This window comes from Rhipicephalus microplus, chromosome 4, assembly GCF_043290135.1.
Source record: "Rhipicephalus microplus isolate Deutch F79 chromosome 4, USDA_Rmic, whole genome shotgun sequence".
NCBI lineage: Eukaryota > Metazoa > Arthropoda > Arachnida > Ixodida > Ixodidae > Rhipicephalus > Rhipicephalus microplus.
The window spans coordinates 109,599,833-109,619,786 of NC_134703.1; the positions used below are offsets into that span (position 1 = coordinate 109,599,833).

The 19,954-nt window shown below is 46.2% G+C and overlaps 1 protein-coding gene across 1 annotated transcript in view; it reads right to left on the reverse strand.

The window, feature by feature from the left end:
• The window catches only part of LOC119184081 (disintegrin and metalloproteinase domain-containing protein 10), a 66,533-nt gene extending 48,563 nt beyond the window's left edge, over positions 1 to 17,970 (reverse strand). Inside the window, exon 1 of the mRNA XM_075893150.1 lies at positions 17,751 to 17,970. Coding sequence (XP_075749265.1) covers positions 17,751 to 17,970 — 220 coding nt within the window. The remainder of the gene's footprint in view (positions 1 to 17,750) is intronic.
• Between the last annotated feature and the right edge of the window lie 1,984 nt (positions 17,971 to 19,954).

Here is a 19,954-nt window from a genome sequence, read left to right on the forward strand (position 1 = left end):
GTCGTCGGAAGTGCTGGGCGGTTCGAAGAGAGTGTTGATCATGGATATCGTGTTCTCCAAGCACCATCAAAGACTATAGGCCCGTTTCTCAATGGAATTTTGGCATAAGGCTGAGCGCCTCCGGAAGATGGATGTGGGTTGTGAGATGCAGAGACTTGTTCGGAATAGTTCCAAGCTGCGTAATACACACCCGGAAGCTCGCGGATCGCTGAAGAGTGGTTTTGTGTGGCCGTAGACTATAGTAGTAATAAACGGGTAAGAACCAGACAAACTACTCACTACTCACGACTCTTGCACTGAAAGTGAAAAAAATTGCCCGCAGCTTCCCTCGGGGGAACACTGAGGAGGATGCGGAGCATATAATTGGTTAACGGGGTGTTAAAGTGCGACTTACTTGGGTCGATGGCTAAATTGGTTAACGTGGTTGTGAAATGGGGTGTTAAATTGCGACTTACTTGGGTCGATGGCTAAATTGGTTAACGTGGTTGTAGGAGGGGGTGTTAAATGAGTGAACACGTACACACGTATGCGAAAGGGCGGCGCTGGTCGAAGGGACGTCGATCATTGTGTTTGTGAATTCGTTGGAATTCATTTCACCGCGACCTTGGACGTCGACGCGCCGTACAAACCAACCGACGAGCGGCAACTGAGCGAGCGAGCGCCGACCTTGAGTATATATACAGCGCGACGGCGCATGCACTGTCAGCTGTCGAATGTTCGAGAAGGGGGAGAAGCGCAACGGCGCATGCGCGCGCGTCAGCTGCCGATGTTCTCGAAGCGCGACGGCGCATGCGCGCGCGTCAGCTGCCGATGTTCTGGAAGCGTGACGGCGCATGCGCGCTACATTAGGGGGGTGAGAACTTAGTCAAGCGGATAGTCGCTTTTATTCTCACCCCCTCCATCAACTGTGTATTGGTGGAAATAAACCATTATTATTATTATACAGCTAGCGAATGTTCGTGAAGAGGAGAAGCGCACGCGGTGTGTACAAGGAGAATTAAAGAAAAGTTGCTGGAGTGGAAGCTCCTGCGATGCCTTGCCAGCAGAAGTGAAGCCACTTATTGCCACTGCCAAGATGGCGGAAACATGTTCTTTTCTGATAGTGCCCGCTTAAAGATCAAGTGGCTTTGATACGTTATGTAAATACTACGGTAGTTCTATATTAAAGGATGGTTGTTCCTGACGAAATAACACTCAGCAACAAATATGGATGACTGAATCTTCAAAGAACTTTGCCTCCAATTAGAGGCTCACTACGGAAAACTAGTGACTTTAAGACGCACTTGGAGCACTATGAGGCCCCAAAAATGTTGGTTGCATTAAACTCGTTGGGCGTGCGAGGGAAACGCTTCGTTTTCGATCGCTGAACGGCGACACTTTATCATGCCCCTAGTAAGATGGCCGCCACAGCCGTCATCTTGCCAGAGGAACGGCTTCACATCTGCGCAATCATTTCCACTCCAGCAATTTTTTTAATCCTCCTTGGGTGTGTAGAGGAGGAAGGGTGCACAGATGGCGGAGGAGTGAAGCGCGCGCGGTGTGTAGAGGAGGAAGGGATGCACAGATGGTGGAAAAAGGAGGAGGAAGCTTGCGGACGGCGCCGCACTACAAGCCTCGAGTATTAGATGCTCCGCATCTAAAAAAAGCAACAGTTCGCCAAAGAAGTGGTAGCAAAGCGAACGCGGTAAGACGACCCCGATGCGATGGAAGGCCTCGCGTCTGACTGTCTATGGTTAAACTAGAACCACAAAAGCGTAAGAGGAATTGCCAGCGAAAGGTACAACGCAGACAGAAAATGACATGACCCAGATTTTGACTTAACGTCTAAAACGAACTCGACGAAAATGCTCTATTGATTATACTTTACACAGTCGCATGGCTTGCTTGTTGGGGAAAATGAGAGCCAGGGAATGACGCTTACAGGCTTTTATTCAAAATAAGCCTTGTGGGCTATACTACAATTCGTACATATAGAGGATTCACGCCCACAATTATCTGCCACTTGCATGTCGGCGAAGTGCAGCGATGCTTGCTTCAACCGCAGGGACCACGCGGGCGTGCCGTATGGGTCAGGTTGCCGGCGCGTGACGCCGTCACGTAAGTGTTCTCCGCGGCGTGCAACACCTCGAACCGGGTCACGCAGCACGCAGACATGCGGACATCGCGGGTCACGCAGCACGCAGACACAGATGCCAGGACGCCGCGTTTTCACTGGGTCACAGTTACAGTAGGCACAGTGGTAAGATGGCGAGCGCTGCGAGCGGCTCTTCCGAGGTCGCCTCGTGCTCTAGGGAGCCTACATGAACGGCCGTTTTTAGGGTGATGTCAGCCTTTGACCCACTACATGCCGCCAACGCACCGCCGCCCACCAAAAGACAATGTTGCCAGACAGCAACGCCGCGCTGTCGCCCCATTTTGGTGCCCGCACTGCGTCTACGCCCGGTTGCGTTTAGTTCTCAATAATATGGCGTGGAACGTTGCGGTAGCGTGTTAAACGCTGCCGGTGAAGCCTTAGAATGCCTGGATGCTGCGTACCGCTCTGCACTAACCACAACAGAAAGGGGGTGCGAATGTTCCGCTTCCCAGCGAGCCCTGGCCGACGACAATTATGGCTGGCTCAAGTGAAGCGAGACGGCTGGGAGCCCACCAGTGCGTCTCGTATTTGCTCTGTGAGTACTGCGTATTTCGTTCACTGTTTTTTCCTGCGGCACACGTATATGTGTTTCGCGGTGTTCGCGAATGAGTAGATAACCGAAGTTGTCGTTGCTGCGTCCACGCATTGCGAGTAGGAAGCCCACAAACGGGACGCGTCCGCGCGTTCGTACGGAGACGCGCTCGCTAGTCTGAGCTGTTGCCACGCTTACTTTCGTGTCAGCGTAACCTCAGTATTATGTCGCAAGTGTTTGTGTGTGGGCTGCGAATTTCTTCGTGCGCTCACTTTGAGAACTGGGTCGCTTACACGACCCTGAGAACCGCCTCTGTCAAAAGCCCAGGTGTTGTGTGTTGTTACAAGGGCTGGACACCAACCAAAATGGCGGCGCACAGAAAACTATGCTGAATTTGGTGGAAGCTGGCAACAGCGTGCCCCATTGCCCGCTGGTTTTGGCTGAGTTTCTTGAAGGCACTTATTAAGATGTCTCCACCCTAAAAACGGCCGTTCATGTAGGCTCCCTACGTGCTCGGTGTTGTTGCGGCACGCTGAGAACTCCGAAGCTATGTCACGGTTGTCAAGAAGAAAATCAGTCATTGTTCGAAAGGCAGCATGGATCGAAAGAAAGTACCGGCCCTGGCAGCAGTGGTGCTCGAGCAGGTTCATTGAAGGCTGCCGGACTGCTCTCCCAGGAAGCCACGGCAGAAGGCCCCGACCGTGGACATGGCTTGCGGAGCGTAAAAATCCTCCCGACGAAGTTCCAAGTTCGGCGGCCATCAACTCTTGGTGCTTACTGATCGCCAAATACGGGTTGCTGAATACGGTACCACCGCCGGTCTTGTCGAAGGGGCGTTTTCTACCGACGGTTTCGGGATCCTCGATTTGGAACGATGGCTCACTCACGATGGCTCCTGGTAGTCCTAGTAAGCGTGGGTTATAGGCCCTCGTGAGTAATCGAAGAAAAAAGAAGATGCGAACGCGCCGCGCCGCTCGATGATGAATGACTCTTTAACGACAACGATGACGGTGTTAATGATGATGGCGATGATGATTCGATAACAAATGACACCAACCCATTTTCGAAAGAAAGGCCCCTACAGCTGACTGCTGCTACTGAAGAAAGGTCGATAACTAGTATGATAATTGAAATACTGTTCTTGGGGTATAACGTCCTAAGACGACGAAATGATTATAAGAGGCGCCGTATATATGAAAGCTCCGGAAATGACGAGCATCTGGATTTTTAACCTGCACCTAAATCGAAGTACATGGGCCTCAAGCATTCTCCCTCTATCTGAAATGCAGCCACGGCAGCCACAATTTCAAAAGAATCAAAGAAAGGGATCATGATAAAATGAAAAATTTGTGAACTACAATATTGATACTATACCGTTACACTTAATAAATGAATAAATACCGAAAGAGACGTGTAAATGTATAAACATAGAATTAACTAAATAATAAATGTTTATTTCTGGAGGCAGTTTATTATGGGCATTGCAGGTGCCAAATATAGGCTGGTAGAACACTGATGCCTCCAACAAGGTAAATAAATGTAAAATAATTTTTTGCCAAGATGCCAAAAATTTTCGGCAGCAACCTAGAAATGTGATTGTCAATGACGACCTTGGGTGTCCACCGGTGGACACAGCGATGCAGTTATAATTTGTCTGATACTTCTCACAGAGCCCGGTCTCCGTTTATTGTGCGACTTTGTGAGTGAAGTGTGCACTGCCAAATGAATAGCCTCCTGGGGGTTTTGTAGTACGGCTGAAAAAAGAACGAACATGAGCATATTGGCATATTGCCAGACGTTTAAAAGACCATGGGGAAAGGATGCCTCCTATTAGCCTGGTGAAATTGCTTAGAGCCAATTTTTGACATGGCAAGGAATACTTTCGAAAAATTGCGACAGCCCTGTTCATCGCCCTTTCACCTTTGTGAGGGAGCATTAACCCCGAAGAAATACACTTCAGCATGAGGTTAGGATAATTATGAAATAACGTTGACTACGATTCTGATGTTTATATCACTGTCACCCACCAACTACATTCTTGTCAATCTTCCAAAGTGCAATCGAATATTTAGAAGCAGAAAGAGAAAAAAATAAATATAGAGTAGAGATGAAACAAAAATTGTATACCGAACATCCTATATTATCACGTAGTGTATGAAGAGCTTTGAAAGACACTTTAAATTGTAATGAAAAATTTTACAGACCACACGTATTTTAAAATCGACGTTACGCGAAGCATGTGGGAGCAAGGAGACCGTGTTGTAGTTTTTTATTTAGTGAAACGTTATGAAGTCCCACTAAATATATGTGTATATGCTGCATGCACAAACATATTTTAAGTAGCCGCACAAGTTTATATAAGCAGTTGTTCGCACAGGCGCAACGATGCAAATAGCAACATAAGTATTAGCAACACCAGAAGCGATAAGCTGACATGAAGCACTGGTGCTCGCGATGATGGTAGGCCTGGATACTGCTAATGTGTCTGCTGCGATCCAAACGCCCGTTCTAGGCGCATCTTCACCGCGGAACGACTTCTTGAACGAATCGCGGTGTACACAAACAAGTACAGCTTGTCAGCCAAAAGTACGCCAAGGGTCCGTCATTTCACCTGGCAGCAGTAGGCGCTGGTACAGTGGTGGGATGAATATAACTGTGCGCTTTCTAATTGGGGGACCTTCAAAACACCCAGTCATTGTTACATTCACATCTTTTGACGCCTGTTATCGGTGCCGAAGCTGAGGCCGACACCGATCCCAAACTTTCTGCGAGAAGAGCTCTTCCCGTAAAAAGTTTCAGGGAGTATAACACCCCCTACTCTTTCCCCTTGCTGCCGTTTTGAGCTTGTGCCACCAACAGGCAGCGGAAAGTTTGTGAGATAATTGTCCCATTTTCCATGGTGTTAGTCTCCCATCAATATCATTCAGCGCCACTATACACCAGGATGTCTATATCACGCACTAAATATTTGTAGGGAGGATAGAATATGATCAATAAAAGAAAAGAAAGAACAAAATATAAGGAAATATTTGAATACGTTTCACAACGTCGAAAAAAGAAAAAAATACACTCGCTGTAAAGTAAGTTTCTTGGGCTAACATACAAATTGTAAGCACAGAGTACTACTGAACCACGTCAGAATGTAGCCATAAGGCCAGAGGTAAGAAGTCTTGGAGGCTGTTCGAAAGAGTATTTGCAATCGTATACAAAGTTCATTGACCTTTTATATATAACCAGAACAGGACATACGTTTAAACATTTGAAAATTTCATCACAGGTGGCATCTTTAGTTTGGTAATATCATGAGCTCTTCCTTAATAAAAAAATTAGTGCTACAACTGTGCGCATACACTAAATGAAGATGACGCACGTACCCCGCGTAATAAATACTTGTCATTAGTGCTGCATGAAAATGAAAGTAGCATTAATGTATGTTTTTTAATAGGGAAGCTGCTTCAGCTAGACGTAACTGATTTTTACGCATTAGGCTGAAAGAACAGTGGACCAAAGTGCTAAGAAGTTCTTCACTAGACGAACTTCAGGCTGCCCAGAAGGTCCGCGAGGCAGTGAAAAGCTTCGGGCTCTCTTACCCGACGTGGCAGATGTCCACTGCATCTGGCGCTTAGCAAAGCGTTCTCGAAGAACCACCAAAGAATGGGTGTATCTATGTGCCTCTGTTGTCTACCGAAAAACTATCCTCGTAGTATATTCAACAAAATTCGAACGAATTCTGCTACTCAGTAAAAATGAAGAAGTCAACAGTTATCTAAAAAAAAGACAGAGAACATGTTTTGGGTTTTAAATAGATATATAAATTCGATTGAGTACCACAATATCTCACGCCATGTTTATAATTTTTAATATTTAACCTCCATTACTCTAAACCTTCATAATACCTAATTTAAAACACGCAAATCTTGGTAAGTTGCCCACTGTGTGTCTGCACTGGAGTTAATTGACGAACAACAAGAACCCGAAAATGGCTGCGAAAAGACAGCGGCGAACCGAAGACCCCGAAACGAGGAAAGGCTTACGCCAATGACGACATGCCCGTAGATATATCACGGGTGCGAGTGCTTGGTTACAGCACAAGTTTGCCTCTGTTTTGTCATTCACCTCGCGTCTCTGGCTGTCAGGGCCTACTCGAACCACCAGTGCATTATAGCTATTTCCAGTAAAAATTACAACGTGAACACCAAAAAGTGTAAACCACCTTCCGACTAAACGCGCGAAACATGCATGAAAAATACGCTTCTATGGTCACAATGTACGCAGTCCGACGACGTGCATGGTAAGGAAAATAAGAAGCAATGCATGACGCTGATACGCGTTTATTCAAATTAACTTGAATAGGCTATTTTAATGTCCGTACAATTCGTAGATCCGCGCCCTCAACTCACTGCAACTTGCATGTCGGTGAATTACAGTGGAGATCGCTTAAACCACTGAGACGACGCAAGTGTGTCATGTCGGTCACGGTTTCGCTGCGTGGCTCCATAATGTATGTTTTCTTCACGGTGTGGATTTACTGTAACCGGGTCACGCAGCACGCAGACATGCGGACTTCAGAAGACTTCCAAGGCAGCGCCTTCCCAGCACCCATGAGTAGCAGCAGGCATTCCGCTGTGATGCCGAGTGCAGGCAGCTGCTCGTTCGAGGTGACTTCGCGCTCGGTGTTCTTGTGACACGCTGGGAAAAGCTACCCAATGGTTGTCAAGAATGCAGCGCGGATCGGAAAGAGGTACTGGCCCTGGCAGCAGTGGTTCTCCAAGAAGTCCATTAAAGGCTGCAGTACCGTTGTCCCAGCAAGGCACGGCACAGGTCGCCGATCATGGACGTGGATTGTGGAGCATAGAAATTCACCCCGTGCAGTTCCAAATTGTGTGGCCATCCGCTCTTGATGCTTGGTGATGTCTAAAGACTGGTCGTGCAATGTGGTACCACCACTGGTCTTGTCGAATGAACGCTTTCTAGCGACAGTTTCGAGAGCCTCGATTTGGAACGACGCCTCGCTCACGATCGCTCGTGGAAGTCCTCGTGACCGCAGGTTACCTGTCCTCGTGCACCGTGAAAAATTGAGAAGAAAACGAAGATATGAAAGCTCCGCGCCACTCGATTATGAATGATGGATGACTGTGGTGATGAGTCCTTAAGAAACGACCCAAATCTTTGATTTAAATAAAGACATTATTTGATTGCAATAACTAAAGCAAATGTTTGCAACTAGAATTTTAATATTGGGGTTTAACGTCTCAAAACCACGAAAGGATTATGAGAAGCGCTCTACTCTAGAAACCTCCGGAAATTTTCACCACCTGGCTTTTAACGTGCACCTAATGGAGTTACACGGGTTTCAACCATTCTGAACTCTATCGACAACATGACTGCCGTAGCCACATTTTAACGTGTAGGAAAGCGGTCATTTAACAATTAAAATCACGTGCACTGCAGTGTAACCTGCACTTCTTCAGTAAGTTAATAGTAAAATAAATAAATAAAATTGATAATAAATATAAATTAATTATTTAATTGTATATCTATCTTTTTTGGTGAGAAAAATAATGGAGACGATGGGGCACGACAGATTGTTCGAGTTTCTGAATACCGAAAATGCATATGCAGACACCACCTAAGGGGTTTGCCCTCACAGGAAGTCTTGCTTTAGTTCCATCGTGAGATCCTTGACCCGATCGCATATCCTAAAAATTACAAAGTTGTGCTCGCTTTGAACCAAAAGGGGGCCTTGATTACGTGACCCATTACAATATTTTTACACACTTTGCACAAGTACATTGCGGCAAAACGTCGCAAACTATATTATGCAATTTCTCACAGATAGACACTCATACATTGGTAATCAGGACGCTGAACTTGGCCCTCATAAAATAGGCCGAAAAAGGACTCTGTGGGGACCATCCTCTCACACCTCCTAATAAATCTGAGAATGTTAAGAGTACCCACTCAGCTGGTGAAAATTGAAGAAAAACATCATTCACTGTATGCTGAACACATGGTCATAGGGGTGTGATAGGGCTCGGCAGGCAAGGACTAAACGAGACGTGACACTGCCGCACTCTTTTACAGCTTGCGCTTCTTGTATAGTTCCCACTTTTCACCACTGTTACGAAGGCGAGACGCTAACACGGTCTTGAAGGCGCCACTGCTCCTAGGCGTAACACGGCCACTAGTTCATGGCACTTCACCCCAACCCTCGCTAAACCTTGCCATAACCAAGAAGGTTACTCCTAGCGAGTTTAACGTGGGAACCTTTTCTGCTCAGATAGTGCTCAAAGTGCGTCCTTGTGTGCCTAGTGTTTAGGGGCGAACTCCTTAAGCCGTGCGTCATGCGTCCGCGTTGTGTGTAGTAGTAGTCGTCGTCGTAGTAGTAGGTAGCCACCTCCACGGCCGGTCTAGAGGAGCAGCACGCGCGCAATTTTTTGAATAAAGGAGGAAAGCCGTGCACGTTCATCACAAATAAAAAGATAGTTCTCTTATAAAATAACCTACGGAAGCGAATATAGGTGGCTTTATCACCAATAAAATTTGCCTTGAATTTGATGCTTACTGAAAAAAAAATAATAACACAAGGACGCACTTTGCCTCTGCTGCGTCGAAGGCGGTCCATCTTCGGTGAAAGACGTCAGCCTTCTCCTGGGTTTCACGGCACCAAAATATGTTAGTCGATATCCGAGTTGTGGTTCATCAGACACAATCATCTTGCGTTCGTGCAACTGCATCAGAAGATCTTGCCCGATTGCTGGCGTGATCACCCTACACATCTGGCACCTCCAGAATATCCAACATGATTTCGTTTGCATCATAGCGACTCTGCAGCTTGATTTGCACGTCTCAGTAAAGGTAGTTGTGAGAACTTTTGGAAATGCGAAACATTTGCAAAGACAACTCGTCTGTGCCGGCGGAAGGTATATCCAGTCTCATAGACCCGTCACGTCGTATAAATGTGCTTTGGCTGCCAGTGTCAAGCAGCATACGAACCAGCATGGCATTGTACCTTCCCAGCATCCTTTTCAGTTTTTATCACCTACATTTAAGGAAAATGACGGGAATATGTGGCGTGTCTTATACTCAAGATCAGTGCTCCACGATAATGCTGACCACGAAAGCCAAGGGTGCAAGTATCACAAATATATGTTTCTTTAGCAGCGAAGCACTTTTAGCTAGCTCTAATTTGTGTGCATTGCCACATAATGGATACGTGCCACTGTAGCCTATAGGGGGGAAAACTATCCTCGACCTGAGTTGGTATATGCAAAAAAGAAACTCCATAAACCCCATTACTCTCTACTTGTTCACTAAACTCAAGGAGACAAAAGTGTAATAAACGTACATATTAGATCATATACTAGAACTTGTTATGTATTCTGTGAACTCTAAATACATGATCTCCATTATTCTAAACCTTCACACTGCCTAATAAAAGAACGCTCAACTGTTGGCAAGTCGCCCACAGTGGGTGTGTGCCACAGTAAATAGACGAACGAGAACCAACAAATGCCTACGAAGCAACGGCGGCGAACCGAGGACCCCGAAATGATGGAAGGCTTATACGACAGCGACGATGGGCCCGTACATATTGATACATTTTGACTTCAGGTTACTCGCGCTAGCCGATACTTTTGCCCTCCGGATGGTGTGCGGCGCACGAGCCTGCGGGGCCCAGCTGTGTGCGGCACGTGTTGAAAACAAAAAAAGAACGTGGAGAAAGAAGCAGAAATGAATCGTCTGGACTGCTAGGAGATTCCGATCAAGCTGTGTGATTATTCTCGGGCACAATTTCGCCCTGCCTACGTTAGTCTCTTAAAAGTGTTCATTGAACTTTGCGTTACAATATAAATATTAGGTGCGAGCGCTTGGTGACAGTGCGAGCTTGTTCCTGGCGTTTGAGAATACATCTCGTGGCGGTGGCTGTCTGGGCTTTAACTCGAACCGCCAGTGCGTTATAGCTAATTCCGGCAAAACGTACTATGCCAACTTCAAACAGCATAACACAGCTTTCGACTAAATGCGTTAAACATGCATGACGAAAATGCTTCTATTGTCAAATGTACCTATTGTCTCATGGTGCGTTTAGTGAAGAAAACAAGAGGCAATGCATGACGCTGATAGGCGTTTACTTGAAATATATTTTATAAGCTATGCTATGGTCATTTCAATCGGTGGTTCCACGCCCGCGAATAATTGTCACTTGCTTCTCCGCGAAGTGCAGCGACGCTCGCTTCAACCACTCAAACCTCGCGGGTGTGTCATATCAGAGAGGTTGTGGCTGCATGGCCCCACCATGCAGGAGTTCTTCGCTGTGTTCAACCCCTTTAATTGGGTCACGCAGCACGCAGACATGCGGACATCAGAAGGAAACATTGGGCCTACCCTCCCAGCGCTCATTACTAGCAGCAGTCATGCTTCTGAGGTGGCGCGTGCAGCCAGCTGCTCATGCGAGGTCACATCGGGTTCGGTGTTCTTGCGACATGCTGGAAATAGCCACCCCATGGTTGTCAAGAAGAAAGTCAATCGTTGCTCGGGATGCAGCTCGGATCGAATGAAAGAACTGGCACTGGCAGCAGTGGTGCTCCAGGAGGTTCATCGAAGGCTGCAGTACCGCTGGCCCAGCGAGCCGTGGCAGAGGTCGCCGATCATGAACGTGGCTTCCACCCGGTGCAGGTCTAAGTTGGGTGGCCATCCACTCTTGTTGGTTGGTGATCGCCAAAGACTGGTTGCGCAATGTGGTACCACCGCTGGTCTTGTCGAATGAGCGTTTTCTAGCGACGGTTTCGAGATCCTCGATCGGGAACGACGGCTAGCTCACAATCGCTCGTGGTAGTTCTCGTGAGCGCGGATAACCTGCCCTCGTGCACCGTGAATAGTTGAGAAAAAATAAAGATTCGAAAGCGGGGTGCCACTCGATGAGCGACTACGATGACAGCGTAGATGATGATTGTCATGATGATTCCTTGAGGAATGACACAATCCCAGTATCTAAATAAAGGCCACGGTCAAAGCCAATTACTTTTTAAGAGAGAACCCACGTAGTGTTTTTCATCTCCACGTCAATCTATCAATAAATGTTTTACAGTCAATCGGTACTCGGCAATGAACGCCATTTTTCTCCTCTTCACCAATCATTACTCTTTTCTCCACAATACCCTGCTGACGCTGAGATGTCTTCCGATTAAGGGATGCACAAAGATTGTGTTCTCTCCTTCTCATGAAGCTCGCGCCATGGGTGCGATATGGGGTTTGGTTGCCGCCGCGTCCCACTTTACTGCTGATAGGTGTTACAGGACGTCAAAGAAACTCGAGGACATCGTTTGAACCTCATTGAAGTCAGAAATGTCAATGTTGCACTGTGATGTAAATAACAGTTTTAGGCCACACTAGAGAACAAAATTTTAGCTCAAATAGTATTCAGTTAGCTAACAATCTTGAATATAGGTTTATTTAGGGACTCACAGTAATTTAGACACGAACGGTTAAAAGAGGCAAGACTAGGTGCTACAAAGACACTAGAAAAGTTCTTTCCAATCTCTAATTACAGCTCATAAATTAAAGTGGCACAATAGAAAGGCATAATGAAAAGAAGCATTTAACACCCGGTCTTGACTTATAATTACATCCTGATGTTCGGGGAACAAACTTCTGGTGTCACAAATTGTGTTTCAAAGACAAAAAGCACCGCGTTCTTCGTAGTGGGAAAGGTGGCTTAGAGGCCTATTATTGCGAAGCTGTGCAAATTATCATAAAAAGCACGTGGTAGAGAGGCAAGTAGAGCAGCAAATTCTGCAGTCAGGGGTCGAACAGAATAATTGGCAGCCGGGATTAAAAGTCCTCGCAAAAGTAGGACGAAAAACCAAACTGCAATTGCTACCACTATTTGAGCCACTGGACACACCAATACGCTTGCAATAAGGTCAGCTTCTTGGAAGAAAATACGTGCTATAAGTTTTAGGGTACACCAGGTACAATCATGAATGTACCTAGAAGCCGTGGGGCAGTAAATATAAGAGGCTGTTTGAAATTACATGCACAATCGTGTTGAAAGTTCAGTGACCTATCGCGATAACCAGAATTTGGCGTTCGTGCAAACGTGTGGAAAGGTCATAAGGAATTTTCGGCTCAATTTATGACTATCGTGCACTCTTATTTAAAAAATCAGCGCTATAATGCTTGCGCGTAGATTGAAAGAGAAAGACGGCCATATTGCGCGTGTACGTTACTTGGGCTCTGTGTTGCAGTATAATGTAAAGCAAGAAAGCCAAGGGCGAAAATATCTTATGTGTATCTTTTAACACAGAAGCCGGATCAGCTAGTGGTAATTTTAAGAGGTCATCAGAAAACGTGTGTGAGGTCAGTGCGGCCTGCCGAAAGACTATTAAAGTAATAAGTGTACATGAGCCAGACAAAATACTCACTACACATGACCTGTCCACTAACAGTAAAAAAACAAGAGTTAGCCAAACAAGTGGCAGAAAAGTGAACGCAGTGAGAAGACGACCCGGATGTGACAGATGGCTCATACACAATCTCTCGTCTGACTGTGTATGGTTCAACTACAACCACATGTGCGTAAGCGCAATTGCCAGCGAAAGGTACAACGCAAACACAAAACGACATGATCCATCTCTCGACTAAACGTCTGAAGTGAACTCGACGAAAATGCTCCTTCTATCATAATTAACAAAGCTCACTTGTTAGAAAAAATGAGAGTCAGGGGATGACGCTTAGAAGCGTTTATTCAAAATAAGCCTTGTGGGCTATACGAAAATCCGTACATATCGGGGCCATACGCCCGCAATTCTCTGCCACTTGCATGTCGGCGAAGTGCGGCACCTCTTGCTTCAACCGCAGAGACCACGTGGGCGTGCCATATCGGTCGTGTTGCCGGCACATGATCTTGCCACGTAAGCATTTTCCGCGGCGTGCAACACCTCGAACCGGGTCACGCAGCACGCAGACATGCGGCCATCACGTGTCACGCAGCTCATGGACACGGACGCCAGGACGCCGCGTTTTCACTGGGCCGAAGTAACAGTAGGCACAGTGGTAAGATGGCGAGCGCTGCGAGCGGCTCTTCCGAGGTTGCCTCGTGCTCGGTGTTGTTGCGGCACGCTGAGAACTGCGAAGCCATCTCACGGTTGTCAAGAAGAAAATCAGTCATTGTTCGAAAGGCAGCATGGACCGAAAGAAAGTACTGGCCTTGGCAGCAGTGGTGCTCGAGGAGGTTCTTTGAAGGCTGCAGGACTGCTGTCCTAGGAAGCCATAGCAGAAGGCTACGACCGTGGACATTGCTTGCGGAGCGTAAAAATCTTCCCGGCGAAGTCCCTAGTGGGGCGGCCATCCACTCTTGGGGTTTAGCGACCGCCAAACAGCGGTTGTGGAACGCGGTACCACCGCCGGTTTTGTCGAAGGGGCGCTTTTTACCGACGGTTTCGAGATCCTCGATTTGGAACAATGGCTCGCTCACGATGGCTCCTGGCAGTCCTCGTGAGAGCGGGTTATCTGCCCTCGTGAACCGTGAGCACTAAAAAAAATCAAGATGCGAGAGCGCTGCGCCACTCGATGATGAAGGACTCTAACGAAGACGATGACGACGTTAATCCTGAAGGTAAAGATGATTCCCGAAGAAACTACACCTACCCATTAAAAAAAGGAACAAAATTTTTTTATTCCATTCCATTCCATTAAAACTCCTTAACTGATTGCTACTACTGAAGCAAGGATCGATGACTAATATTGTAGTTGAAATCGCATTCTTGGTGTATAACGACCTCAAGTCTCGAAACGAATACAAGAGGCGCCGTATATATACAAGCTTCTGAAATGACGAGCACCTGAGATTTTTTAACCTGCGCCTAAATCGAATGACATAGGCCTAAAGCATTTTTGTCTCCATAGAGTTAATTAACTTCATGCCTGCCTCTATCGAAAATGCGGCTACGGGAGCTGCATTGTCAAAAGATGAAGGAAAGGAATCACGATAGAATAAAAAATTTGTGAAGTACATTATAGGTACTATACCGTTACACTTAATAAATAAGTAAATTCCTAAAAATACGTGTAACTATATAAATATAGAGTTACCTGAATAATAAATGTTTATTTCTGCAGGAAGTGTAGTAGGCTTTAAAAAGCGCATTGTAGGTGCCAATTATAAGCAGGTAAGAACACTGAATCTTTCAACATCGCAAAATAAGTGTAAAATCTTTTCTTATGAAATTGCCAAATATTTTGTGCAGAAAGCCAAAAACGTGATTGCCTGTTACTACCTAAGGTGCCCACATGTGAATATGGCCGTCAGTAACACTTTGTGGCGCTCGTCTCGCAGAGCAAATTTTCCGTTTATTGTGTGACTTCGTGAGTCAAGTGTGCTACAGACTCCTGGGTGTCTTTATGTACGGCTGAAAAAGGAAAACAGAAGCATATCACCATACCTTTCAAACACCATAAGGAAAGATGTCTCCTATTGGCCTGCTGTAGTCGTTTAGAGCCAATATTTTACATGGTGAGGAACACCTTGTAAAAATGGTACCGCCTGGTTCATCGACCTCCCACGTTTGTGAGAGAACATGAACCAAGACGAAATACACATCGGAATCATGTTAAAATAATTATAAAATAACGTTGACTACAATTTGTATCTTTTCATCATTGTCACCCACCCATTAAGGTCTTGTTATTTGTCAAAAGAGCAACGGACTATTAAGATGCAGAAAGAGAAAACAAAACGAAAATAGTGTAGATATAAAACGTAAACTAAATACCGAACATCCTATTATATGGCTAGTGTATGAACAGCTAAAATGTCAGCCTGAATTGTAATAAAAAAACTCGCAGACCCCACGTATACCTTGGGAATCGACGTTACCCGAAGCATGCGGAAGAAAGGTGACCAGGTTATAATGTTTTACTGAGCGACACGTTATGAAATCACGCTACGTATATGTACAAATGTTGCACGCATAGACATACATTAAGTAGTCGCACAAGTTGATATAAACAGCTGTTTGCACTTTAGCAACGATGCCAATAGCAACATAATTCTTTTGCAACACCAGAATTGATAAGCATACATAAAGCAGTGATCGTCGCGAGGATGGTAGCCTTGGACACTGCTAATAAGTATGCCGCTGCTTAAACGGCCGTTCTAGGTATGCACACCTTCACCGTGGAGTGACTTCTTGAATGCGTCGCGCTGTAGACAAACAAGTACCGCCCGTTAGCCGAAGGTACGCCAAGACTTCGTCCTTTCTCCTGGTAGGGGATAATACCGTGGTGGAATAAATGTAATGGTGCGCTTTCTTATGGGGCGGACCTTTAAAATACCCACTCATTGCTCCATTCACATCTTTTGACGCTTGGTATCGGTGCCGACGCTGACGCCGACACAGATTCCAAACTTTCTGCAAGACGAGGTCTTCGCGTAAAAAATTTCCGGGAGTATATTAGCCACCTCAATCTTTCCCCTTGCTGCCGCTTCCATATTGTGCCAACCATGAACAGTGCAAAGTTTGTGAGAGAATTGTCACATTTTCGCTGGCGTTAGTTTCCCGCCAATTTCGTTCAGTGCCACTACACTAGGATGTCTATATCGTGTGCCAAATTATTGTAAGGAGAATAGAATATTATCACAAACATAAAAAAAATACAACGCTATATTTGATTACGTTTCAAGGCTTTCAAAATGAAAAAAAAAACAATCGCTGTAATGTCAGCTTCTTGGGCTAAAATACAAATTGTAAGCATAGAGACTACGGGACCACTTCAGAATGTAGCTGTAAGCCCAGGTGCAAGAAGTCTAGGAGGCTATTCAAAAAAGGATATGTAATCGTATGCAAAATTCAGTGATATTTAGATATACCCAGAGGAAGACATACGTAGAAACATGTCAATTTTTTAAGGGGTGGGATGTTCAATTTGTGAATACCATGCGCTCTTACTTCATATAAAAATTAGTGTTACAACTGTGCGCACAATATAAATAAAATGACGCACATATCACGGTTGTTAAAAACTTGGCATCGGTGCTGCACGAAAATGAAAGCAGCATTAGTGTATGTTTTTTAATAGCGAAGCTGCTTCAGGTAGACGTATTTGATTTGTACGCATTAGGCTGAAAAAACAGTGGACCAAAATGCGAAGAATTTCTTGACTAGACCAACTTCGTGCTGGCCAGGAGGCCCGCGAGGTGGCGGAAAGCTTCGAGCTCTCTTACCCGACGTGGCAGATGCCCACTGCATCTAAACGTTCTACAAGATTATTTTTTTCTAATAAAATTTCACCGCCACCACCAAAAATTGTGTAAATATATATGTGCTTTGTTGTCTACCAGATAACTATCCTCGTTGTAAATCCAACAAAATTTGAGAACATTTTTTGGGTTCTAAATAGACATATAAATTCGATTGAGTACCATAATTTCTCACGCCGTGTGTAAAATTTATAATACAAAACCTCCCTTACTCTAAACATTAATACTACCTTATTGAAAACACTCAATTTTTTGTAAGTCGCCTACAGTGTGTCTGCACTGCAGTTGATTGGCGAACAACAACAACCCACAAATGGCTGCGAAGTGACGGCGGCGAACCGAAGACCCCGACACGGTGAAAGACTTACGCCAATGACGACATGCCCGTAGACATATCACGGGTGCGAGCTCTTTGTTACAGCTCGAGTTTGCCCCTGTTTTAACATTCACCTCGCGTCTGTGGCTGTCGGGGCTTGCTCGAACCACCAGTGCGTTCTAGGAATTTCCAGCGAAAATTACAACGTGAACGCCAAACAGCGTAGACGAGCTTCCGACTAAACGCATGAAGCATGTATGAAGAATACGCTTCTATGGTACTGTGCACGCAGTTCCATGACGCGCATTGTAAAAAAAATGAGAGGCAATGCATGACGCTCATACAGATTTATTAAAATTAACTATTATGGGCTATTATATCGTCCGTACATCTCGTAGCTCCACGCTCCCAACTCACTGCCACTTGCATGTCGGTGAAGCGCAGCGGAGCTCGCTTAAACCACTGAAGCCACGCGGGTCTTTCATGTCCGCCAAGTTGTGCCTACGTGGCCCCGCCATGCAGGCGTTCCTCGCACTGTAGAATTTTTTTAACCGGGTCACGCACCACGCAGACATGCGGACCTCAAAAGGCGTCCAAGGCACCGGCGTCTCAGCGCTCATGAGTAGCAGTGGAAATTCTGCTGTGATGGCGAGTGCAGCCAGCTGCTCGTCCGAGGTGACTTCGTTCTCAGTCTTCTTGCGACACGCTGGGAAAAGCCACCCCATGGTTGTCTAGCCGAAAATCAATCCGTGCCTGGAATGCAGCACGAATGAAATGGAAGTACTGACCCTGGCCACAGTGGTGCTCCAAGAGGTGCATTGAAGGCTGCAGCACCGCTGTCCCAGCAAGCCATGGCAGAGGTCGCCGATGATGGACGTTGATTGGGGAGCGTGGAAATCCACCCCGTGCAGTTATAAATTGAATGGTAATCCACTCTTGATGCTTCGTGATGGCCAAAGACCGGTCGTGCAATGGGGTACCAATGCTGGTCTTGTCAAATGAACGCTTTCTAGCGACGGTTCCGAGATCCTCTATTTGCAACAACGCCTCCCTCATGATCGCTCGTGGAAGTCCTCGTGAGCGGGGGTTACGTGCCCTCGTGCATCGTGAAAAATGACAAAAAGAGAAAGATATGAAAGCACCGAGCCACTTGATGATGAATGATGGATCAGGGTGATGATGATTTATTAAAAAATTACCCAAACCTTTGATTTAAAAAAGGCATTATTTGATTGCAACTACTAAAACGAATGTTCGCAACTAAGATTTTATTATTGGGGTTTAACGTCTGAAAACCACCAAATGATTATGAGAGGCGCCGTACAGTGGAAACCTTCGGAAATTTTCACCACTTGGGGTTTAACGTGCACCGAAATAATGGTTTAACGTGCACCTCAACCATTCTGGCATCTATCGAAAACGCAACTGCCGTAGCCGCACTTTAACATGTAGAAAAGGGGTCATTAAACAAATAAAATGATGTGCACTGCAGTATAACCTGTACTTCGTCAGTAAATAATAATAAAATAGAGAGATAACAATGGTAATAAATAGACAAATTGATGAATTAATTGCATATTGCCACGTTCCATTTCCCAAGTTTTGTTATCGTCCCAAAACATGACACGGTTCTCAGCGCAAACCGCGCCGGCAGTTTTCGAGAAGCTTCTGGACTGTAGTAGATCATTTCGATAAGATCACGCCCGCTCTGCGAACGGTACAGATTATTCTGGAACCTACACCACCGCCAGCGATAACGCTAGAACATTCGACGGATAGAGTATAAATACCGACGCGCTTCGCCGCTTATCAGTTGTTGATCGAAGGCCGACGCTCCGTTCGCCGCTATCAGTCCAAGACTGCTATTTGTGCAAGACTGCTGCTGTAATTGGACTTTCAGTTTACCAGGCACAGGTTCGCCCAAATAAACAGTTAATTCCACCACGAAGTCTCCTGTCTTCGGCCACGTCACGACCCCGTGACATCTGGTGGAGGTGCTGGGTAGAACCGGCGTTGACATGGTCGCCGTGGTCGACGTCAACGTCTTGGTTTTCTGAGCCTTGTCCAGTAAAAGCCCGTACTCCGGTGGCAGATTTTGTTGCTTGCGGCTAACTCGCTGCTCGTTGCTGGCGTCGGTGTCTTCACGGCGTGGGCTGGGTTCACGGCTTTACGGAGGAGTCCGGTACATGGAAGAAACAGCACCTCCACCAGATGTCACGGGATCGTGACGTGGCCGAAGAAGATATGATTGAAGAGATATCACGGAAGATATGATTGAACTCTTCTGCCACGCTGACTCCAACATGTGCGAGGAGAAGAAGGACCGTCTACTTATGCGAGGAGTGAAGCAGGAACTCTTCGGCGGGCTGATCAGAAACCCGCCTAAGACGGTCACTGAATTCATTTCAGAAGCATCTACGATAGAGAAGACGCTCGAGATGCGCACGCGGCAATATAACCATAGCTTCTCGTCTACAAGCTACGCCGGCATTCAAGCGCTAGGAACCACTGACTTGCGTGACACGATCCGAGCGATCGTGCAAGAGGAGCTGCGAAAATTACTTCCTTCAGCGCAGCCTCACGTGGAATCCATCGCGGACGTCGTACGCCAGGAGATCCAGCAGCCGCTGGGCGTTCCTCAGCCTCAAGACCCGCAACTGCAAGTCATGAGCTATGCTGCTGCTGCACGCCGCCACGCCCCTCCTCCAC